General features: G+C 46.6%; 1 protein-coding gene across 3 annotated transcripts in view; it reads left to right on the top strand.

Moving 5' to 3' along the window:
* FNIP1 (folliculin interacting protein 1) overlaps positions 1–24,169 on the top strand; it is a 66,799-nt gene that overhangs the window by 25,667 nt on the left and 16,963 nt on the right. For 2 of the 3 annotated variants that reach the window (XM_061347915.1, XM_061347923.1), the window contains exons 2-11: positions 2,409–2,535; positions 11,575–11,718; positions 16,069–16,169; positions 16,412–16,486; positions 17,018–17,109; positions 19,807–19,890; positions 20,847–20,918; positions 21,629–21,764; positions 22,297–22,498; positions 23,264–23,349. In XM_061347915.1, the coding sequence (XP_061203899.1) occupies positions 2,409–2,535; positions 11,575–11,718; positions 16,069–16,169; positions 16,412–16,486; positions 17,018–17,109; positions 19,807–19,890; positions 20,847–20,918; positions 21,629–21,764; positions 22,297–22,498; positions 23,264–23,349 (1,119 nt within the window). The remainder of the gene's footprint in view (positions 1–2,408; positions 2,536–11,574; positions 11,719–16,068; positions 16,170–16,411; positions 16,487–17,017; positions 17,110–19,806; positions 19,891–20,846; positions 20,919–21,628; positions 21,765–22,296; positions 22,499–23,263; positions 23,350–24,169) is intronic. The other variant, XM_061347931.1, reaches the window with a different exon arrangement.

Below are 24,169 nucleotides of genomic sequence, written 5' to 3'. Positions count from 1 at the left end.
GATAACGCTTCCCTGGAATTAGCACAAATTACGAGGGGTAATATCTCCTAAAAGCTCGTCTAGAGAAAGTTAAAATGTCATGTGAAGAAGCTGAGAAGTAAACAAGCTCTTGTTACCTTGATCCAGTATGTTTCCGAATACAGCAAGAGTTTTATATTTAGCTTTCTCTCCTCTTAGTGTGTAATCTGCTCTTGGAGCTTTTTATAAGTAGACTTCCCTAAGATCTGGAACAGCTACTGCCCTTCTTTGCCAGTAATTTCAAAGTCAAATATCAGAAGCACTAGGTAATGGAAGAGATGCTTTTGTCTTAGTGTGGAGGAGAATGAAATGCGTTGCAAGGGTGGAGCAAGCGATAGCACCTTTTTGGCAAGGAATTCGTTGTTATTGTCACATAGCGTTTCTTTATAGGAACCACAGTGGTCTGTCTGGAAACCAGACGAGTTTCCAGACTTCCATGGAGTTCATTTAACTATATGGAGATGGTTCCTCCAGGAAGCCAGCTGATCCAGCAGTCCTCTCGCCTCCTCACCCCTAGCTGAAGGCAGGCTGTAGTGCTTTTGAGTTGACCACACTCAAATACACATCAGACAACATGGGTTTTGTTGTCTCACATTTTCTGACATGCACGATGGGGCCCATGAGCAGAGCCCCCGGTAGCTGTAAGCTCTGCTCTGTGTTTGTCTCTGTGCTTGATTTAAGGGGCAGACTTGCTTGGCTTGCGGTGGGCACGTCCCTCTGTGGGTGATGCTTGGTGTTAGGTACCTAGAGAGGGTGCATAGCCTTTGCCCCTAAATCTACACATCACATTGCTTCAGCTTCAAGTTGCTCAAGCTTTTCCTTTTGTAATAAGCTGCTTTTGCCATTTGTTGCTCACTCTCTTCTCTTCAGCTTCTGTTTTTCTCCCCTGTTGCTAAATGGTGGGGGTGAGCAGATTAGGAAATGGATTTCCTCTCTCAAGAGAGCAAGTAACTGTATGTCTTGGTGCTTAGTTTCACCTCCCTGGGACCACAGTAGGTGTAAAGCCTGTTGGAGAGTCTTAAAAACTTCAGATGGGCAACCACAGCTTTGGTGATCAGATTGATGCTGCAACCTGTTATAGGAGTTGTTGGGTTACAAATCGTTGTTCACATCCTGATCACATAGAGCATGTGTGCAGAGAAGGAAACCTTTTGGTTGGCTAATGAGGGACAGAGGAAAGCACACCATAATCTTGAAGTCTGCTGTGCCAGGTTTACTTTAATCCATATTATCTCCTACGAATGGCTTTCTGCTGCAATAGAGGTACAGCTTGTAAACAGGGAGCCTGTGCCCTTCATTAACGGCTGGAAAGTTCCAGCACCTCGTTTCTCACTTCTTGGGCTTTCATGCTAATGCAGCTCGCCTAAAAGCCAAGGATGAGGAAGATAGAATTTCACTTGATCTAGGAAATGGCTTGTAACTAGCTGAAAGGTGATTCCCTCTGGTTTCATGGATAGAGCGGGCATCTTGTTTCCAAGACCTGAGAAGGTACCAGTGAAAATGGATTCCCAAGCCCATGGGCAACAGGAATTGCTGGGCTGTGATGGCCAGCGTTTTAAAATGGAAGTTGAATGTGATGACAAGGTTATACAGTTGGTGTTCAAGACTGAGCCCTGCAAGTGCTCCCTTTGCCAAGCTCCTCTGGAGTCAGAGGCACTGGGGAAAGACAGAGGCTCAGGAAGCTCCTTTCCTCCCTACAAAACCAGTTGGGAATAGGTGTGTTAGAAGAGATTATTTCTGAGTGCAGTGAGGACCTGAATATAGTCAGGACCAAGCTACATGTGGTGCTTGGCTTCCCAGCATCAGAGCATATGAATTAGTCTGAATGTTCTAGTTTATAATACTCCGGTTAGTTCTATACGTGTATGTTACTACAGCGTGAAACCCAAAGAAGGGTGGAAAGGTATTTTGCATCTTTTCAGCTGTGGAGTTCAGTGCTTTGCCAACCCATGGCTGCAAACACAGAGACTCAGTAAGGGAGAGGCCACTGTGCATATAGACCTTTCTGCTTTTGAATTGTGAGTGTTTTCAAGCTAGTGCTTGCACTGATGAGGGACCTGTGGGTTCTGGTTGTTGGTTTTTTGTCTTTGAACACAAAAGCTGAGTTTTCCCCTGACTTTGATTTCAAAAAGCTGGAACTTGAAGAAAACATTCGCTATCACAAAACAGAGTCCAAGGACTGGTAATGCTGCACAAGTCATTGTGTATGTTTTAGTGGATTGATACCGTTTATGCCAGAAATGATTCTGGCTACAGGATGAAAGGGTGTGATGAAATGGCATTGCATTTGCTCAACTTCATGCTTTGTATATACAGATAATGCAGAAAGAGCAGTGCAGTGAAGAGTGGTGGTAATTGATCCTTTTGTTCTTGTATTTTTTCAACCAAAGCTGGCCTTTGCCGGAGTTTGACCCAAGTCAGATCCGCCTGATCGTGTACCAGGACTGCGAGAGGAGAGGACGCAATGTCTTGTTTGACTCCAGCGCTAAAAGGAAAATAGAGGATGTTTCGGTCTCGGTGAGTATTTGACTGACTTACATGGCTATGGTCTGTATGCTTTTAAGGTTGCTAAATCACAAAGGTTCTGTTCGATTCACATCAGCATTTAAACATCGGTTATATGCAGAGCTATATTTAAATGCCTGTTGCAAATTATTCAGGCTTCAGTGATTTCACTCTTCACAGCTTTAAATACTGTAGTGATCTCTTCCTTCCCGGGCTCATCTACTTTCTGCTCCTGCAGAGGGAAGGATTCCTTCCTGGGGATGCAGCAGGCAGTGCTAGGGGCTGAGGTGGGGCATAAACTGGTGTTTATGGGTGTGCTTTTATGCCATGATGGGGTCTGCATTCTTAATCCTGTGCTGTGTCCTCATTGTCCTGTTTGGGCAGCTCTCACCAACTGGGGTTTCTGTGCTTTGCTGACAGTTTTTCCCACAAAGTTACTTGAAAGCTTTTCCTCTGCTTTTCCTTTTGGCATGGCCTGCATGGTAATCTGTTAATTGAGACTGTGATGGGTGCAGTCAGATGAGGATACTTCCTTCTAAGGGCTCTGGCCAGAGGATTAATTTCTACCCACAGCGCTATTGTAAGTGCTTGTGTGAGGTTGGACAGCTTTGAACTTCCTTTTCACCATCCCTAAAAACATTCACAAACCATTTTAAGCTCTGCACGCAGAAAGCACTGTGGAAACTGAAATTCATGATCCCAGCTGCTTTTACTGATAGCACCTACTCCATCCTGCAAGCAGGAGTACACAAAATAACATTACCCCAAGCCCTGGGTTTCGTGTTGGGTACTGGAATACAGCCAGAAGATTCTTCATCCAGCTTTGTGAACTCTTCCAGCCTGTTGCTGAGTGCTGCCAGTCTGATGCTGCTCATCCCAAGTGCTCCCTATATCCTGTTTCTGCACATCCTAACCTCTCGGAGTCACTTTGTGTCTCATTGGGCACTAACTTCTAGGCTCCTCCATCACTTACTAGAGTGCTTCTACAGCCATGAATCAAGACCCCTGTGTCCTAGGACTTTCTGAGAACTGATGATGTAAATCAAGTTTCACAAATGTTGAACAAAATTCATCTTTCTTTCTCATTTTAACTTGGTAGAATGGTTTCATAGGTTAGAAGTTCCTGTTCTTCCAGGGCTTCTTGCCAGGAAAAGATTTTTTTAAGGACAAGGTATCTTTTGAAGTGGTTTATTGGCATGAATTGTTGTCTGTGCTTATTACTATTACTTCATTAATTGCAAAGTGCTACTTCATTAGTAACAAAGGCAGTGTACAGTATAAATCCTCTTGCCATATTTGAGCTGATTGCTTGAAAGCCTATCTGTACATGCACAGTGAACTTGCAAACTTCATTGCTTTGACTTATTTCAGGAAGGTTGATGGCTGTGGCAGCTCAACAGCAACAGAATAAAAGGCTGATAATGAAGCTAATACAGTTCCTTATGAATCTCTCCTTTTTCTTTGCTGAAAGGGAGGGAACTAGCTGTATTCCCCATCTCTGTGAAATGAATATGTGAGATTGGTGGAGGAACGCTGTTCCCAGGGTGTTGATGTGCCCAGTACTCATCTCTAGTAACTTGATATGTTTCTTTCTTTTTTGTGTATTAGGAGACTTTGCATCTCTTGCAGCCTTTGCTTGCCATGATACCTGCCTTACAGAGCACTTAGAGAACATCATGCCAGGCAAAGCTTTCCCTGTAGAACAAAGCTTTGCAGTAGCAGAAGCCTTATGCAGGTAAAACTGTGCAGAAGGGGCTCAGCTCAGCTCAGTGCAGGCACGTGCAGTCCACAGCAGGCTCTGACCAAGGCCAAGGCATTGCGTTGTTGATTTTCCTCGCTCTTTATCATGATTTTCCTTACCAAAGGCACACCCTGCCTGTACAAAGCCACATCTTGGCTCCAAGCACATTCCAAGGCACTCTTGCCCTTTTGCAGCCAGACGTGTGTGGGCTGGGCACTCTCCCTTCTGAAAGGGTATCTGTGCAGCACCCCACCAAAGCCAGCGCTTTCTGCATCACTCCTTCCCTGCCCCATTTTCTAGTGTGATTTATACCTCTGGATTTACAGATAACACTGAGGGGAGGTTTGCAGGAGTGCCTGGCAGTGTCCAGGCTGTGCTGGCTGAAGTCTGATCACTAATGCAGAGAACTGGGAGGGTTTCAGTTTCCTTTACATTGCTGTGCTCTTCAGTTCCCATTTTCAGTTGCTCATGAGATGTGAAAGCAATTACAATTCAAGAGTCGTAGGCCTGCAGCAAGGTGAGATACACTTTGTTCTATTTTATATCTCTAATCTATGTTGAGAGTCATGGACCAGGGTTGAACATGGCTCGCTATTTGGATTCTATAAAGGAAGGGATGGTAATAAAATTCAAGGAGCATCGGAGCAAACTTTTCCAGACACAGATGCTTCAGGATATAGAAAGGTAGGCTCTGGCTTCTTGATGAGTGAAAACTGCAGAGTGTGTGCTCACACCAACCTGGGCTCTAATTATTAAAGCATTACTGGGCTCATGTGATCCGTGAGGGAAATGAGACTATAACACAAATCAGGATTTTGTGTTTTCATTGGAGTTTCAGGCTCTTAGTGCTTCAATAAAGCCAAATACTCGGTACACCAGCATGTTGGGAGGGTGCTGCACAGTGGCACAACAGAAGGCAGCTGGGGGTGTGCAGTATGGCCACTGGAGCATGTTGGTTGCACAGAAGTGATGCTTTCCCCTGTTCTTGCTAGAGTTAAACTTGGCGAGCGGAGCGCAGCAGCAGCCGGGAGGCTCCGGGAATGTTGGCCAAAGGCAGTGCCAGGCGTTCCCACCGAGGCCGGGCGCGGATCCGCTGCGGGCAGCTGTGGGTGCTTGGCGTGGGGGAGGCAGAGAGATCCCCCTTTGTGCCTCCTATGCCTTTTTTGGTGCTGAGCAGGAGAGGTTCTTCCCGGCTTTCCAGAGGATGGGATATTGATCCTGGGCTCTGTAAGTGGAGCTGGAAGGCTGCTGTGTCATGAGCATCAGGAAATGGGGCAGTTCCCCTGGGTCTTGGTAGAGCATCACAGAAGAGAGTGGCTGCCCTTTCCAGCCCTGTGACACTAGGAAGTGAGGAAATGCATCAGGACAGGCATTTGCACGTTGAGTACTCCAGTGCCTAAAGGGGCTACAGGAAACCTGAAGAGGGGCTTTGGACAAGGGCCTGTAGGGACAGGCCAAGGGGAATGGCTTTAACTGCCAGAGGGGAGACTGAGCTGAGCTCTTAGGCAGAAGCTCTTCCCTGTGAGGGTGCTGAGGCGCTGGCACAGGGTGCCCAGAGACGCTGTGGCTGCCCCATCCCTGGCAGTGCTCAAGGCCAGGTTGGACACAGGGGCTTGGAGCAAGCTGCTCCAGTGGAAGGGGTCCCTGCCTGTGGCAGGGGTTGGAGCTGGAGGAGCTTTAAGGTCCCTTCCAACACGAACCAGGCTGGGATTACTGATGCCTTTACTAAATAGCCTTAGTCCACAGGTTCCCACAGGTTTTGGGGTATCAAAGTACTTGACAGGCAAGCTTCATGGGATTGATCCACTGCCTCATCTACGGAGTTGCCTCAGAGCTTGTCCTTCATTACTAGTGAGTGTCTCATTTCCAATGGGGCTGTGTTACTTGATTTGCAGGTGACAGTCACTGGTTTCTGCTGGCAGACGCATTCCAGTGCTTGTCTGCTCCTCTCCTCCCACAGTTCTCTCCCCGCTGACTGCGCGAGGTTCCGCACACACACATCCATCCATCCCATGGGGCTCCCAAGCCAGGAGCCGTGTGTGAGCACACATAAGCTCCTCAGGCCCAGATTCCCAGCCTGGTTTGGATTTCAGACCAAGCACAACAAGCAGCTCCTTTCCCTTTTCAAGGTGCAGGGGCCAGGTGCTGGCTGGTGCTGAGCTCTCAGCTCGCCTCTGCCTTTCCTGATCCCCGTGCTTGGCTTCTCAACCTTGACGCCGCCTTCACACCAGCCTCACACAGCGCCTCTCTTGTGCCTCACTGTGCTGTTGTGTGGCACAGGAGTTACCTCACCGTGGGCAAAGGCAAGCTGAAGTATGAGTTTTCCTCCAAGGGCTGGAAATTGGGTGGGATAAAGATGCCAAAGAACTGGAGGTGCCGTGAGGGAGAAGTGGAAGTAAATCAAGGAAGAAACTGGGAAGGGGAATGGTGTTTTAGGGCTTTCCTTGGAGCAGGCTGAATGAGTCCAGGGATGGGGTCAGCAATCCCATGTAACTGCTCCTTTTCTGTGGTCCACTGGTGACACATGACAGGACAGAGGTTACCTTTTGGGGTTTGACTCGAGAGGGGTGCTGATGGATGTGTAAGCAGCTGAAAGGTTCTCTCAGTCTAAAGGTCAGCCTGGAGGAAAGCAGGGAGTCCAGAGAGGAAGACAGGATGTGAAGGGACCATGAGGAGGAGGGAAGAAAGAAAGCAAGCGCTAAGCATGTGCTGAGCAGGGATCTAGGCTTCAGGTGGTTTCCCTGGGAAGGGGGAAAAACAAGGACTTGGAGAAGGGCAGTGATTTGTTCCCAGGACCCGGAGGCAGAAGCGGATTTTCAGGAGGGTTTGTCTTGTTTCCTGGAAGAAACGAAAGAGAAGGAGTGTCCTGGGGTGCAGAATGTGAGATGTAGAGGTGGATGTGGATTGGGGAGTGAAAAGTTCGCTTTTGCCAGATAACCAAGTTGTCTTCATCATTGGGATAACGTACCTGAAAGGCTGTATGACACTTCATCTCCTGCCGCCACCGTTTCTTTCACTCCAAATGCCATATTCATCCCAAAGCAGAGAAATGGAATGCTGGTTTAAAGAAGCCAGGATTAGCCACGTGCTCCGATATACTGGAGCGCTGGATACGTGTTGGACAGCAAATTGCTTTGAGGGATCAGTAACTGGATAGCGAGCCCTTGGCTTTTAGGTGAGCTGTGTGAAATGAGACTCCAGTCTCTCTATCTCTCGGTCAACAGGGTTCTAAGCAGGAATGGAGGGTTACTGGTGGAGTGGGGGGGTGTCATGGAAGCATAGAACAGTTAGGGTTGGAAAGGACCTTAAGATCCATTTCCAACCCCCCTGCCATGGGCAGGGACACCTCACACTAAACCATGGCACCCAAGGCTTCATCCAACTGTCAGTTGTCTTCACTCCATCCACTGACCTTTCAGTAACAGAGGAACTTGACAACTCTGGAAATAAAGGGAGAATGCAGCGCTTGACAGTTGCATTTTAGGAAGGAACCTGGATTTTTACAGCAGCACTTGGAGGGAAGGAGTGAATTCCTGTTGGGTTACTCTCATGTCCTAGGTGGATGCATACATTCAATGACAAATCCAGACCAACGCGTATTAATAGAGCAGAAGAGTCCATTTATCTAGTCTGGAATATTTTCCCAGCTTTGCTGAAAACCCTGCTCTAGAAATGAGGGGCAGAGAGTGTCAGCTTTGCTTGGAGGTACAGATCCCTCTGTCACTGCCACCACAGTGGTATTTGAGCACCTGCTGTTGCAGAAGAGGAGGCAAAGAGTAAAGCATATGATGGCATTTCTCTTCCCTTCTGCCACTCACAGCCCTCATGCGCACAGCCTGGATTTAGTTCAACACACCAGGCTCCTTTCAACTTTCTTCTTATCCCCGAAGCAAACTTGCCCAGCAGAAACTCCTCTTCCTGGGCACGTTCTTTCCACTCACGGAGGAATTTATAGACCTCGTGGCAAAGAGTTACAAGTCTTTGCTGATAAGAGGTGGAGAACAGGCTCCAGCAGCAGCACTGCAGAAGGAAACTCCTTTGTACCCTGTCCTGCTATAAAGACTGGGTTACCTGCAGTTCTACCTGAGAGGTCCCCATGGCTTCCCGCAGATGATGACCTCTAATGTAAGAGCTGTGATTGCCAGGAAGCCTTTGGAGCTGGGCAGAATCCGCAGCGAGCTGGCAGGGAAGGAGCACGGAGCGTGACCGCAGCGGGGACAGCAGCGCGGAGCCAGGAGCAGCAGCTGCCCGCGGCATCCTTCCAGCAGATGTTGTGCTTCCAGCACACGGGAGCGTTCCGGAGGGCTCCGGCAGCGCTTTGCCTCGGGATCTCATCTGTCGCAACGGTGTTGGGGAGGAAAATCCACAGCTCCCGAACATTCCCTTGGGCAGCTCTTAATGATTTAAGTTATCTTTGTATTTCTGGGAACCTGGCTTGAATATCTGTGGAATATTATATTGGAATGTGAGTAATCCCACTGCTTTGATGCAGGATATCTGGAGCTTGGTAGGGGCTAGGGTTTCACTGACATTTGGAGTCTCAAACTGCAGAGAGGGGCACTGCGGGTACTTGATCTCCTTGTCCAGCAGGTTGGTCTTAAGCACATAGAATCATAGAATCATAGAGTAGTTTGGGTTGGAAAGGACCTTAAGATCATCAAGTTCCAACCCCCCTGCCATGGGCAGGGACATGCGAAGTTGTAAAAGAGCAAACACCAAAACTTATCCCTGAGCTGCATTTTAAGGGGGATTCAGTGGTCAAAAAGGTCTGGAAAGGGGTGTCTGAAAGATCCCGGCCTCATTTACAGGCTCCTTGCAGGAGTCTTGCTTCATTAAACCCCATTGCAGAGGCCCAGCAGCCGTTTTCCTGGTTTGCTATTTAAATCAGGCAGCTATTACTTCAAGATACCAGACTCCCCAATGGACATAAGGAAAGTTGCTGTGCAGTGAAACGCAGAGTGATACTGAGAAGAAATGATTTAAAAGTAAGCAATTTGCAAACATAGCCTGTGTGGTTTTAATGCACAGAGGGTTTGTTCCACCTGTAGGAACGCATTTGTGGCTTTCCAGCCCCCAGGAAGCTCAGTTAGAATTGTGCCTTTTGAGAAGGAACTTTCAACATCTGATGGAAAATGCAAGCCGAGCGGTGGTTTGCCTGCAAAAGCTGCTGTAACCCTGTGGATTTGATGTGGTTTTATCACATGATGCCTGCCTAGCCTGGGACATTGTTGTTTGTGTCAGAGATAAAATGCAGTTCGAGTTCACGAGTTCCTGCTGAAGTCATATGATGATCATTCACATGTTCCAGCCATTGTGCACTGTGCTCGAGCCATTAGCACATCTCCATATTGCATGAATACAGCGATGTCGTAAGGAGAGGATGCTGCAGGGGGGGGCTGTACATGCCAGGGAAGCACAGGGCTGCTCAATGCTTCCTTCCCCTCTGCGCAGGGTTACGGGTTTGTCTGCACATTTTTCCCTAAGGCTTTCTTTCCATGGCTACAGCTCTGTCTTGGGAGCTGCACTGCAGAATGCTGCGTGGAGCTCGCTCATCCCTGCCTGACACGTTTCTCACCCCCAGTTAAGGCTGAGTAGAAGTCAGTTGTCCCTAAGTAAGGAGTCTGCACAGCCCAGGGCAGAGGCATGGGATTCCCATCTTCTCCCTCATCGAAACCCCTCTGCAGCAGTCCAGCAGTTGTCTTTTTGTTGCTGGTTAACAAGCAGAGTCATGAAGTTACTACCCTGTGCCTTTATTCCACACTCCTCTTTGTGCCTTTTTCATAGCTGTTCAAGACTGAGACTACTCATGTTCCTGAATGAAGGGGGGAGTTTGTGTTGTGGACCTGTGGGGCCAGAGGTGAAGCTGTGCTATGTAACAGCACTGCTGTATTTCCATTGGTCCCTTGAACCTTGCTTCCCATAGGGATTGCTTCCAACTTGCTCTTCTAGTTTGGTGATTGTACAGGGAATGTTAATAGGATCCCAGCCTGGTTTGGGTTGAAGGGACCTTAAAGCTCCTCCAGCTCCAACCCCTGCCACGGGCAGGGACCCCTTCCACTGGAGCAGCTTGCTCCAAGCCCCTGTGTCCAACCTGGCCTTGAGCACTGCCAGGGATGGGGCTGCCACAGCTTCTCTGGGCACCCTGTGCCAGCGCCTCAGCACCCTCACAGGGAAGAGCTTCTGCCTAATATCATGTTAATTAAGAAAGTTTTAGGGCAGAGTTAGTGTCTAATTTAGAGCAGTGTAGACTATTTCTGTCTCCTGGTGCTGCCCACTGGCAAATGGAAGTAACTCCAACCTTAACGTGGGTGTGTTGAAGTGTAATGAGTACATGTTAAATACACTGAGATCTTTAGGTGAAGAGGGCTGCCTAATGCTTTTTCAAATGGCATTGACTAACACGGGTGCTGTTTCTCCTTGGGATGCCAGATTCACAGGGGGAATCATAGATGTTTTTAAACAGTGAAGAAAACAGTAGTGAAGCATCTCCTGTGCCAGTGATGGCCAATACTGTGTGTGCACAGTTGGCACAGGTCCTGCCACTGTGTTCCTGCTCCATCCAAGCCCTCCTGACTCCCTCTTACAGTATGCTTTATGCCTGCATCTCCATCATAAGTCACTCGTAGGACCATTTCTGCATCGCTCTGTGAAACTTCTCTGGCTTCCCTGTAACACTGACTGTGTTGTTCAGCTTGAGCCATTTTCAGCCTCACAATTCCCTTGGGCTGCAAACAAGAGGAATGTGTCACCTCTGTGCTACTCTTTAATATAGCATGGGGACATAGGGAGAGATGTATAAAACTTTTCTCCTCAGTTATCCTTGTGACATGAATCTCTTCAATCCTGTGGTGTTCCTGCTTGATTATTCCTAATCAGCATGTTTTCCTGTGCATGATGATCTGCTCCTGATCGGGATCTGTGCCCATCACACCGCTGGGTCACCTCTGCCCCATTGGGTACAGGGAGTGAGGTGAAGGCAGCTGGAGCCTGTTGTTGCCATCCTGCCTTTAAATGCTTTGGTGCCATCCTTTCTCCTAATCCTGAGTCTTAAAAAGTAGTTTGTAAAGCTTTAGAGATGGATGGGTACTTAGGAAAACGGAGCTGGAGTGACCTGTTTGCTCCTGGCTTGCAGATCAGCCTTCTCTTGTACATCCAGGCTGCAAGAGACACTGATAAATCCTCTGTTAACTGTTTTCCTGGGGCATAAACCTTTGAGCTGTTAAATATCTCACCTGAACAGGTAGGTACAGTGCTGCTAAGCAGTGGTTTCGGATCGTGGATCTTAGCGTGTCCCATCCATTGTGTTTCAGAAACTCTGCAGCGATGCTCAGGTGCGAGTGTTTGGGAAGTGCTGCCAGCTGAAGCCCGGAGGAGACAGCTCTTCTTCCTTGGACAGTTCAATCAATTCATCCTCCTCGTTCTCTGATCCAAAAGAGCAATGCCCAAAATACCAGGTGAGTCACTTTTGCCTTTGTGTTTTTTGCATAACCTGTGTCAAATACCAGTGTCAGGTGAGGTACTGAATGTTGTAAAGGGCTTGAGATCGGAGGCTGGCAGTGGAGAGCAGTTTTCAGTCAAAATCTGACTTTGCTTCTGAGTCAGTAATGTTTCGTTCGGTAGCTTCGGGGTTGAACAAGTGTAAAACCAACCAGCTGGTTCTCTCGGGATGTCTCTTGAACAGCAGAGGTTTCTCCAGGGCATTTGTTCTGTCTCGTGACGCGGGTGATAACACTGGTTCGGTGCGATGAGACTTGGCGCAAATACCTTATCTTGGTATAGGTGAGGTAGTTCATTTAATTCACTGCTAAATACTAGGGGAATAACAGAGAAAAGCACTATCTGTAGGGAGAGGCTGTGTAACAGCTTTATAACAAGGGATTCGGTGTGCTTGAGTTACATTTTACATAAGAGATTTTGGCCGTGAGAGTAGCTGGAGTCATCTGACACGGATATATTTCTGTCATCTCTCCTTCCATGGATCACAAGTGTTTTATATTAAGCCGCCCTAAAATAGAACTAAGCTCTTCCACTCTTTGTAATGAAGTAATTGTGTGTTTGAGGGAAGCTGCTATCTCCACAACCTGTTCTGCAGTACAGTACTACCGATGGCTTAATCTCCATAGATATAAATGAAGAGCCTTTCAGTGCTGCCTTTCCCACTGTCACGACAGCTCTTGCTCTGTTTGGCGAGCTGCGTATTCTTGTTTTCTCTGTCTCATCACACTCTTTTCCACAGCTTTCCTAAGGTGGCTGAAGATCTGTTTTCCAATCCTCCCTTCCTGGAAGGGCATTTAGCTGCGGTTCTGAAAGGAAGAGCCATTTCTGTCAGCAGCTTCCTCTCAGCACAGAATAACCTCCCTTATGCATTGTCTGACCAAGAAAAACGATGCCCCCCACTATCCAGAAATTGTTTCTCCTACTGGGCAGGCTCTGTGCAAACAATGGTCAGCGATATTAAAGGGAATTAACTTCAGTGGTTGGCATGATGGTGTATTTTAAGGCTGTGGAAAGTTTTCCCTTTCAAGTCCCTGTTTCCTCACTTAGTCAAAACTTGACTGAGTTGAGCTGAAATGATGCGCGGCTACGTGACACGCTCAGAAAGTGGTGAGGATTCCAGCTTTGGTGGGTATCTGTTGTAAACTACCTGCTGCTCCTTCCCTGCTTCCCAGTGAGGGAGCAGAGAGCTGTGAATACAACAGTTCTTTACTGCACCCTAAAGTCAGTGTTATGCGTGCAGAAGGGCTGGAGTAAGTTTGCACAGACATCACTCAGCCCAGCATTCCCCATCTTCTAACTGCTGTGTGTGAAGCCTCAGAAGATGCTTCATGTACTTGCAGTATTTATAGGCCCTTTTGTTTGTTTGCTTTCAAAAGCTGTAAAATGGAAGTTCAAATAATGCAATGCTATAGGGCTTTTTAAATAGTTCTTTATGTTTCCTTGTTTAAATATGCTTGGACTGTATACGAGCAACTCTCATTGCAAGCTGAAACACAGGGCTTTGTTCCAGCCTTCCCTATTTTTAATTATGTCCTATCCAGATCCCTCACAAATGTGATTAGAATCCATTAAGATGAAGCTGAATGTGGTTCCAAGCTTGCCCATGATAACTTACATATATGAGATGAGTGTTACCCCAGTGTTACCTGCCTGTCTGAAAGTCCTTCTCATTTGTTGATCATGGTTTGACATCTATTTGTTCTGCACTTTTAATTGCCGTCTGTACTTAGTTATTGCTAAGACAATACAAGCAGCAAGCGGAATATTAAATGGTGTCAATATATTCAGAAACGTAATTTCCAAATCATGCAAATTGAACTGCCTTTAAGATGCTAATGCACACTAACACACACTTTGGGTGTATTTTGTGATCAGCTTCTATGTGAGCTGGGAAGTCTGACCTGGAGCATTGGTGGGTGTCAGTGCTGGAGGTTGTGCTCTTTTTGCCACACGCTCCTTGGCTATTTTTTGTTTGAGCTTTTGATACCTCACCCCTTTCCTCAGTTGAGTGTGCTCTGCTTTGGTCTTGAGTGACCTTTCTTTCACAGCATTAAAGGCCCACAGAGTTGAGCTGTAGCACTGTTTCCATATCACATGTATTAAACATGTGCATCTCCTGTTACGCATGGCAAAATTCAGTGTAGATGAAATGCCAGACTGAAACAGGTCATGGGTGCATCGTACCCTTTGCCTTTAGCACTGCTTGTCTCTGTCTTTCAGAGGAAAGGGGAACCCCTATAATTGAATTGGAAAGCAGCTGATTTTCACTTGCTTTTCTTAATTCAATTGCTTGACAAAGAAAATCAATACTTTAGCTGAGAGCTTTTTGCTTCAGCTTTAGAATGAGATCCTCACCACAGCAGAAAGTTGAAGCCAAAACCAACCATCAAGAGCTTGACGTTTATTCAGGGTGAGTCCTTCCATCGGAGATGTGCAACAGGTTTAAAAACACCCATCGTAACGTTTGGCTGTAGCAATTTGCAGTGTTCTTCCTGGAGGATTTCATGATGCTGCCAGACCTGTCATTTCCTAGAGCCATTAATGTCTGTGCTTATGCTTCCTTGGAGCTGCTGGCTCATCCTGACTGATTTTGAAGTCTTGTTTTTCCAGTACTGCCTCCAGTGCACAGTATCCCAGGAGGGAAAGAGGGGAATTTCCCTGAGACCCAGCTCATGATCAGATTTTGCCCTGTAACGTGAACACTAACAAACCTTGCAGTCGTATTTATCCTCATCTTTATAGCTGTGGCTGCTCCTTCAAGTCAGCCCCTATCTTTCCTGCGCTGATAGCAGATTTCAGAGGTTAGCAGGAGTCTGATGAAGCACCATCATCGTAATTGAGAGTGCTTGAGAAGAGCTAAAAATTGAGAAGTCTTCCAAGTGCGTTGCCTTTTGGCTGATTCATGCTCCCTTGTTCTGTGGGTTGGTGTAAGCAGAAACATCAAGAGGTCATTCTCATAGGACTCCATACTGCTGGTAGGAATACACAGTGTGGACACCCTGGCCTTGGTCATGCTCTGGGCTCACTGGTGCTAGGCAAAGGAGTTAGATATATTCCAAGCCTGTGTAGGAATCCGGGTGAGGATCCTGGTAGTTCAGAGCTTGGTTAAGGGATATGGAGATACGGCATTTGGCATTTTCCAAACAGAAGATTATGTCTGTGACTGGATTTAGGAACCTCTTGGAAGGATGACAAAGGAATGTAGCGACAGGACGAGGGGGAATGGCTTTAAGCTGTTCCTAGATACTAGGAATAGATTCTTCCCTGTGAGGGTGCTGAGGCGCTGGCACAGGGTGCCCAGAGAAGCTGTGGCTGCCCCATCCCTGGCAGTGCTCAAGGCCAGGTTGGACACAGGGGCTTGGAGCAAGCTGCTCCAGTGGAAGGGGTCCCTGCCTGTGGCAGGGGTTGGAGCTGGAGGAGCTTTAAGGTCCCTTCAACACAAACCATTTCTTCATTCTATGATCCTATGAACTGCCTGAGCTCTTTAAATTGTCCAGGCCAAGGCACAAATGGAGACCCGCCACTAATGTTCCTATTTAGAGATGAAGCAGCCCTGGATAAAGGGGCAGTAATCTCAGTCATTGAAAGTGTACAGACAAGATGAGTGTCAGTTGAGCAATTGTCTCCAGTTGATTGCCCTGAGTAACTTTTTAATTCTAGGCTTTGTGTGCAGTATTTGCTCTAGCCTGTGATGTGGCACAGTGAGGTTCCTCCTCTGTACCTAGCAGCATGCCTTACAACAAGCTCTCATCAGCCGAGAAGCACAGCGTAAGCCTCGCATCATGCTAACTCTTTGGTGGTACATCACAGGAGCACCAGGGAAAGATGCAGCAGATACAAAATACCATCCATGGATAAGTTATCGATCAGTCTGTGTCGAGAAAGCACTGCCCCAACTTGGCTCCAGTGCACAGGCTTTGTAACAGCTTCAGGGAACTTGTGTTTCTTCTTGTCAAGCAGACACAAGCTTTAAGCCTCATGGTTCTTGTTCAGTAAAGTGTGTTATCAACACGTGAGCATTTTAGTCCCCTGACTCAGCGCAGTTGCCATCTGCTTCCTCTCACCCCTGTGCTGGGTTAGGTTAGTTGGTGATTTTAGTGGTTGAGCTCACTGCCAACGTGAAGATCGCTGTCTATGCTGGCATTATCTTTATTGAGCTGGTCAATTTAGTGTGTTCAGCAGTGGGATAGCAAGATAGTTTGCATGTCTATCTTTTAAAGAAAGAATCTTTCCCTTAGTTGTATGTTGCTCATAGGAATGTGCTTCTAAAATACTCAAAGCCAGATGTTGGTGGGCTTATTTTGCAGGGTTCTCGGTGTTCCTCAGATGCTAACATGCTTGGAGAGATGATGTTTGGCTCTGTGGCCATGAGCTACAAGGGCTCCACATTGAAGATTCACCAGATCCGGTAAGATTGCTGTTTTACTGCTGCTCTTTTCAGAAGACTTACTCCTTAGTGTACCATGTAATGAACTGAATGCCACAAGTGCAGAGCAAAAGGAATTTCTGGGTTTGCTTTAAGGTTATTCTGTGGTTACTTTTGACACAAAAGGCTGTTTGGGTCCATAAAGTTTGCAGGGTTGTGCAATGGAAAGCAAAGCCTGTCTTGGCACTGTGTTTCTGACTGACATCTTCCTTGTTGTCCTCTAGCTCACCTCCTCAGCTCATGCTCAGCAAGGTTTTCACAGCTCGCACTGGAAGCAGCATTTATGGAAGTCTGAATACGTGAGTCCATTGCAATTTGTACCTATTGCACAGGAGCAGATGAATGTAAGAACACAGAAGACTTCATTTGGACCCTCCAGATACTTTCTGTAGGAAAAGAACTTATTGTTCCTTGATCCTTTACATTCTATCACTTGTGTCCTCACCTTTCCCTTGCAGTTGCCTGCACCTCAGTTTGCTTTAAGTGAAGGAATGAACCATTCCTTTAATGCTGATATGGTGAAGCTTGATACTGTATAAAAGCACTTACAACCACCACAGGAGAAGGGGTGAGAACAGAACACTGGGGTTAGGGAATTCAGTCCAAGATGAAGAAAAGATGTTATAAAACCATCTGGCTTCAGAGGGTGCGGGGTTTAGTTTTCTGTATTAACTGACCCACTTGAGAACGTAGCTTAGGCTATGAAAGCTTTTTCTAGTGGAAACCTGTGTTCTTATCTTGTCTGCTCCACTCAGGCTGTAATGAAGTACCACTATACTCTACTGAAACACAAAACACTGTTTCTGTTGTATGTTTTATGTGTGTTACAGGTTGCAGGACAGTCTCGAGTTCATTAACCAAGACAGCAATACGTTAAAGCCTGACCACAGTACGATTATGAATGGACTTCTTGGGAATATAGGTAATTACAAACAGATCTGATTTCCTGGTATCTTGAACTGAGTAACATAGGTTCTGGAATATGAAAGTCTTCTAAATAGAGTCAGATAGTGAAAAAAAGCTAAAGGTATAAGAGGAAATTAGTGTTGGTGTGGTTTGAAGGAGAACGGATTGCACAGTTCAAGCAGTTGGCAGTGGTTCAGTACATACCGTTGTGTATGTGTGTATAAAATACATAGTAGAAATATTGAGATACACTTAAGTTCAACTACAGAAGATGGAAAATACCAGCCTGTAGAACTTCCTGAGCAGCGTATCTCAGATCAGGCAGGAAGGGCTCTGCCTGGCTCAGCTCCATGGGTTTATGTTGTTAATCATTTGCATTCTGTCCTGTACTCTGGCCACCTGAGCACGTGTGGCTGTGGGTTTTGTACCAGTCAGAGTTAACCTGGCACAGTTGGGCTGCAGCTCTGATCAGACCAGGCACAACATCTTCTGTTCTCTCCTCTCTCTCACTGTCTGACCATGGAAGCTGAGCAGTCTGGAAGAGCCTCCTGGTTCTTGGCCTTCGTGGAGGTGCTGTGGGTGAAGGCTCCATGAACATCAGATAACAGAAAGAGGGGTCTTAGGTCTTCCCTTTGGAAAAGAGCTGATAAGAAGATCCTGTGCTTGGTTGTCCAGTATGGCAGCCTGAGGGGTTCTTCAGCGCGTTCTCCCTTCCCCTTGGTTTAGACTGTTCACTTCCCAAGCAAATGGCTCTTGTAGCAGGTGCAATGAGGGGCTGCTTTTGACATTCGCTTTCCAGAACACTGCTCTCTGTAAACCACACTTCTCTAGGCTTGGAAGGAAGGAGTGACCTTGATGACTGAGTTACTCTACCTGGGTTTCTGGCTTTGACATGGGCTTAAATGCTTTCTGGGTTCAAAAGCTGTATACCTCATTACAACCATTCCCATTTATAAGGGTAGCCAATTAAAGTTGTAAGAATCCTATTTATTAAATGCTTCCTGAATTTACTAAGTCAGGGAAGTTGAAGATTTTTCCTTAAGATCCAGTATTCCTTTCAGGCTTCAGTTGTGGTTTTTCACAGCGCAGCAGTGCATGAGGTGCCCAATCTAAGATTAGAGAGGAACTCACTTCATCAACTTCCAGGGTTTTGCTGTGGTTTGCACTTGGCTAAAGTTTGCTGTATCACCAATGTGATCTGAGTTCAAATTCAGCTAACACAGCTGTTAGGCATGGGCTCACTATGATTTAGATGTAGGCAGTGCCACAGGGTCATCTGTGCCCAGCTCGGGTGAGGAGGACTCCTGCCCACCAAGCAGGATAGCTGCCTGGGTATTGGCACCTCGGTGCAAGGGTGTGCAGCGAGAAGTGATGAGTTTGCCTGCTGGAAGAGGATGCTGGAGCTGTCTTTGTAAGGGAGCTGCACAGGATTGCAGTCGGTTCCACAATGGGTGTTTGCAGTTCTTGGTTCAGCACAGAGGGAACCGTGGTTAAAGCAGGTGAAGAAGTTAATCTGTAACTGACCACTGTGTTCAGCAGCTCCTGACTCACTGGCTCTCACCAGGCTGTGATAGGAGAAGGGTCTGTGTGGTTTGGTTGGGAACTATTTACAAGCTGCTTTTTTTAGATGCCTTGGTTTAAAACAAGCAGTGGTCACGTCCTTTCCTTTAATGAGTGAAGAGCTGAGAGAATGGCGGGGACCTTTGCTGGGGTGCAGCCTTTGTATTTTGTATAACTATGGAGCCCTAGACTGGTTTGGGTTGAAGGGACCTTAAAGCTCCTCCAGCTCTAACCCCTGCCATGGGCAGGGACCCCTTCCACTGGAGCAGCTTGCTCCAAGCCCCTGTGTCCAACCTGGCCTTGAGCACTGCCAGGGATGGGGCAGCCACAGCTTCTCTGGGCACCCTGTGCCAGCGCCTCGGCACCCTCACAGGGAAGAGCTTCTGCCTAAGAGCTCAGCTCAGTCTCCCCTCGGGCAGGTTCAAGCCATTCCCCTTGGCCTGTCCCTACAGGCCCGTGTCAAAATCAGAAGACTTCAGATTTAGGAGAGAGAATGGCAGCTAACTCATGAAAAATACCCATGCATTTCTCCTGTGTACATCAAACACGCTTTTCCCCTGGTACACTTACAACCCAGTGTTACTTTTACAGTGGACTGCAGAGACAGCTAATACTGGTTTTCAACACGATCATGTCACTGAGCTGATGCACTGACTGTCCTCAGAACAACTCCTTCAGCCTGTAGTTTTCTGTTGGTTCTACCAAGATGAATTTCCGCCTCCCTTCTCCCCCTTCCTCCCCGTCCTCTTCAGCAACGCTGTTCCTCATCCCCACCAGCGTGGCCATTAAACCAAACATTGTGCTCCCTGATGAATCTCGTGTTTGTGATCCAGTTGGGCTTTGAGCCTGCATAAATTAATCATTTCTCAACTTAAAAAAAGGGCAAAGAAAGCACCCATGGAGAGAAACCCCATCCTTGTATGGGAGACAGTGTAAAGCTGGGTCCATTATTTCAGTTCTGTAAATGCTGTATAGCCCCACTGTAAGCCTTATCCGTGAATCCACGTTCCTGTTAAGTGTAAGAGCTGTTCTCCTGCATAAACTCTGCATTTACGTTGGCTTCTCTCTTCTCCCTGCCCTGGCCCCCTCCCTCCGGACCGTTCTGCTTTACTAACCTCATTCTCCCCTGTGTATTTTACGTTTTGCCATGTAGGTCTTTCCCAGCTTTGCAGCCCCAGGCGGGCGTTCTCAGAGCAAGGTCCGCTCCGCCTGATCCGGAGCGCCTCTTTCTTTGCAGGTTTGCAGTGTGCTGTGTGCTGTGTGCCTAGTCTAGCTGGGGTGACACAACCGTGGGCAGTCCTAGTCTGGCCCTGGAAATAAGATTCTCATGTGGGGTTTCATGGGCAGCCATGCCTGCTCGCTTACCTTTTTGGTTATGTGCTTTAAATGCCCAGAGGACTGCAGGCATTTTAATGGTCCTCCTTTTGTGCTGATTTCTTTTGGAAACCCACCCCTTTAATGGTGGATTTCATATTTCTGGAAATGATATTTCACAATAGCGTGAAGCTGTTTTGATCTGGACTCGTTGCAACTGGACTGTACAAATTAAAGCTAATCCAGGTTCGTTTAAAATGGACGTTTCTTGCTTTTAGTGCCCGGGTCTTATTTCCATGGCCGAGTAGCTTTTATTTCACACACGTGTTTGTGAAATGTAGCACATTTCAAGACTATTGAGCCTGAGACACTTGATCTTGTCTATATGCAACTGTGAATCTGGACAGCTTACGGCTTAGCTGAACAACCAACACGCTGCTTGATCTGAAAGCATATATACTTTCTTCAAGTCAGCATTGTAAAATCCTCTTAAAATCATACATATAATACCTGAGAAAGCTGGTAGGTGAATGAAGTCGTGTTTATATTGGTCTATGATGTTGTTTTTCTCTACACACTGCTACCGATGTGACGGACATCCTTTTGGTACATTGGAATTTCATTGAAGAATACCTGTGTAAAGGTACAGAGTTCTAGTTTGCACTAAAATAAGTGCTGCAGAGCACAGAAACATACATACAAGCTTTTCAGAGGAGCGTTTTGGCTTGTTCAGCTAAGCAGCCTTTCTGGGTGATGGCCTTGTGCAGTGCTGTTGATCTGAAGTAATGAGCATGGTTTTGTTTCATTAATTACATGGAGATCTGCAAACAGGAAAGGAATTGTATATTCCCCTGCTAATTGCTATTTCTTGTTTTACAGTTCATAGCAACCCTATGGATATGCCTGGGAGGGAGCAGAATGAGGACAGAGACAGCGGAATAGCGAGATCTGGTAATGCCTGTTCCATGTGTTAACCCTGTAGGCTCCAAAGATACTCACTGAGACATCTAGCCATCATCAGATAGTCTTTCCTGTGCTGAAATGTGCTTGTTCTGGTTTGTTACATGTAAGCGTTAATGCATACCTATAGGTATACTCACAAGTGTAGGCATCGAGGGGATTGCATTAGGAACCTCGCGGAGGTAATCTCAACACCAGAGCAATTTATTAAAGCCTGCTGCAAATAAACAAGCCAAATTAAATATTGAAATGAGCTTGCAGCATTTCTAAATGATACCTGTTGTCGTCTCCTTTCAGATTGAGGAGGATGCTAATGATAAAGCAGGCACTTGCCTCCACAACAGCCCTCTCCTCCTCCCAAATTCAGCATATTGGGCACTCAGTGATTGGGAAGCCTGTTAAAGGCTGTGATTAATGTTGCTCCTTTCCACAAAGAATCCATTTCCGATATTCAGGGTTGATGAGCAAGGTGCAGTCTGTATGCTGTCTATTATGTAAAGCTGCAGGACTGCCTCGCCCTTGTATCTTATTAATGTTAGTATAAACTGGTTATTTTTAGATAAGAAATACAGATAAACAAGGGATGAGGCACTTGAGAAGCAGCCCCAGTTTATCTCGGGGGGCTTTGTTTGGTCGCTGGTATGATTTTCCAAGCGCTCTTTCTCTGGAGAGATGTTTATTTATTCCTCTTGTTATTGCAGCATCTCTTAGCAGTCTGCTCATCACTCCGTTTCCATCTCCGGGCTCTTCGTTTAACAAAAGCTGTGCTAGCAGTTACCAGCGGCGTTGGCGTCGCAGCCAGACTACCAGTTTGGAGAATGGGGTCTTCCCTCGATGGTGAGCTGGGAATGAGAGTGCTGGTTCCTGCCCAAGAGTTTTCTGTCATTGTCAGCTTGATTCTGCTCCTGCATACGTACATCTGCTCTTGCTCTTGCTTTCTGTGGGGTATTTGCAGGGGTGTAAGTCAGGCTGCACTCAACGCCTGATCTTTTTTAGGATCCATTTGCTTTGTGGCATTCCGTGTTTTGCACTAACTGGGAAGCCTGCAGCAAGATGTAAACCCGTGGGCTGTGCTTTTGAGGATAAGAAGCCCTAAAATGCTACTCAAAACACAAATTCTTGGCAGAGATGGGAGAGAACTAAAATACCATCCTCTGATCCCACAAACACTTTGAATCTGGTTCCAGCTTTTTTGCTTGTAGGATCAGTTAAGGGTTGCTTGTCAAAAATGGCATCAGAGGTGATGATTTGACAACTCGTGCAAACAGCCGGTGTTTCTTGAAGTTAAATGTTCAAGAATTGAATTATAAAGGAAATGTACCACTTTAATCAGTGCATTACATTAACTTTCTATTTTTCATGCTTCAAGGTCCATGGATGAAAGCTTTAACTTGTCAGATGACAGCTCTGGTCCTAGCCCAGGAATTGTTAGGAAGAAGAAGATCGCAATTGGGGTTATTTTTTCCCTCTCAAGAGATGAAGATGAAAACAACAAATTTAATGAGTTCTTCTTCTCCCACTTCCCTCTTTTTGAGAGTCACATGAACAAGCTGAAGAGTGCAATAGAACAGGTAAACACAGTCTCTTCTGATTCCTGCACTTGTATTGCTGGCTGTTTCCCCAGCCCTGTCCTATGTAATTCCTAACACTTGTTACTAGTCTGCAGAAGCAGGATCAACTCGCTGTTGGGTATAGGAATTGCACCAGCCACGAGCTTTGCTCCACAACATCGTTGGTGATGTTTCTTATTGCTTTAAAACCACAACATGGGGAGGACAGAGCCTGCTGCATTGCACTGCAGGGATCGCTGAGAGTGAGAACAGTCACTGGGGCTCTGTAAGCTCCCAGTAATCCTGAACCAGCCAAGGGGAAAAGTGCTTTTAAGGCCACCTCAACCTCCCTGTTCCAGCTGTATTTGAGTCAGGTGGATCGCAGGGTGAGAACCTACCTCTAGGCTATTGCAGGCTGTAACTGCTGAGGGGTTTTTCTTTCCCTTTACTTTTACTTGAATTATCAAGTATGTGTTAGATTTGCTTCAACTCTCTCTTCTAGGAAACACTTAGTGGTTACTTTGCCATGGCACTGAAAACTTTGACCCTTTTTATGCCTTCAGTGATGACAAGCACAGAAGCAGCCCAGGCTGCAAATGCCTGTGCCTTACCTGTCTTCCCTCAGATAAGAAAGTTGGCACTTGCATCATCACTTTATCACTTTAAAAAAACCCTATTTGCATGACTGATTGCAGGGAAGATAAAGTCAAACACATGACTTTGTTTTCCATTTTCTGTGCTTCTGCAGCTCTGTGTTACTTATCTTGCTTAATGATTGTTTTCAAGGCTATGAAAATGAGTCGCCGATCAGCTGATGCCAGTCAGCGGAGTTTGGCCTATAACAGGATTGTTGATGCCCTGAATGAGTTCAGGTGAGCTGTTCTCTCCTTGTGTCTGTGTCTTCGAAAGCATCTGGTTTAGAGGGATCTTAGTGCAGGATAAGTAACTTGTAATGTCTAAAGTCTTCTGTGGAAGCACGTACAATGCAGGTATTGGTGATAGGAAGTAATAATCCGTGTTCTTAGATATTGCCAAGTGTGTGTATCCAGCAGGGCTTGGTGCAAACAGGACACAGACGAAGGTTTTCTGTGCTTTAGGTGGAAAGGAAGCTCCCAGCAACCTCTTAAATTGTCTTTTATGGCCCATTGAGATGGGGAAAAGCATTGCAAAGCTGTGTTAGGGAAATCCTCCTCTCGTGTATGTTTTCCCGATGTGTGAGGCAAAGCAGGACCTTTACCCTGCTCTAAATTCCGCTCTAAAGGCATTTCAGATAAGCAGCTACTGAGGAGGGGACTATCTATTTCACACAGTAAAATGCAGCACTGTAATCTCCTGCTATCAGTACCTGGAGCCTCTCTGTTCAACAGTGACTACACCAAGTAACGCAGATAAGCACATCCCTGGCATTTAACTGTATTTTCTTTCCATAGTTCAAGTCACGGGGAGGGAATTAAATGAAATCCGTCTGTTTCAAGTGATTCATCTCCTCTCACATGGGAGTGGCAGGGAGCTTCCTATACAACCAGTGCAGAGCTGCTTTCCAAAGACTTTATAGGAGACAGTGCTCTGATGTTATAAAAGGAAAATCCTGACTTCAGGATGTGCTTTATGGAACAGCGAAGGATCCCGAGGGCTCACTCCTTCCTCTGCAGTCCACTTCCTACCGTGATTAGGTGTTGTTGCAGGATGCAG

Source organism: Neopsephotus bourkii, unplaced genomic scaffold (assembly GCF_033783945.1).
Source record: "Neopsephotus bourkii isolate Nb327-2 ecotype Australia unplaced genomic scaffold, CSIRO-AGI_Nbou_v1 NB_52, whole genome shotgun sequence".
NCBI classification, from domain to species: Eukaryota; Metazoa; Chordata; class Aves; order Psittaciformes; family Psittacidae; genus Neopsephotus; species Neopsephotus bourkii.
The sequence above is the reverse complement of the archived record's forward strand: the minus strand, read 5'-3'. Positions and strand labels throughout refer to the sequence as shown.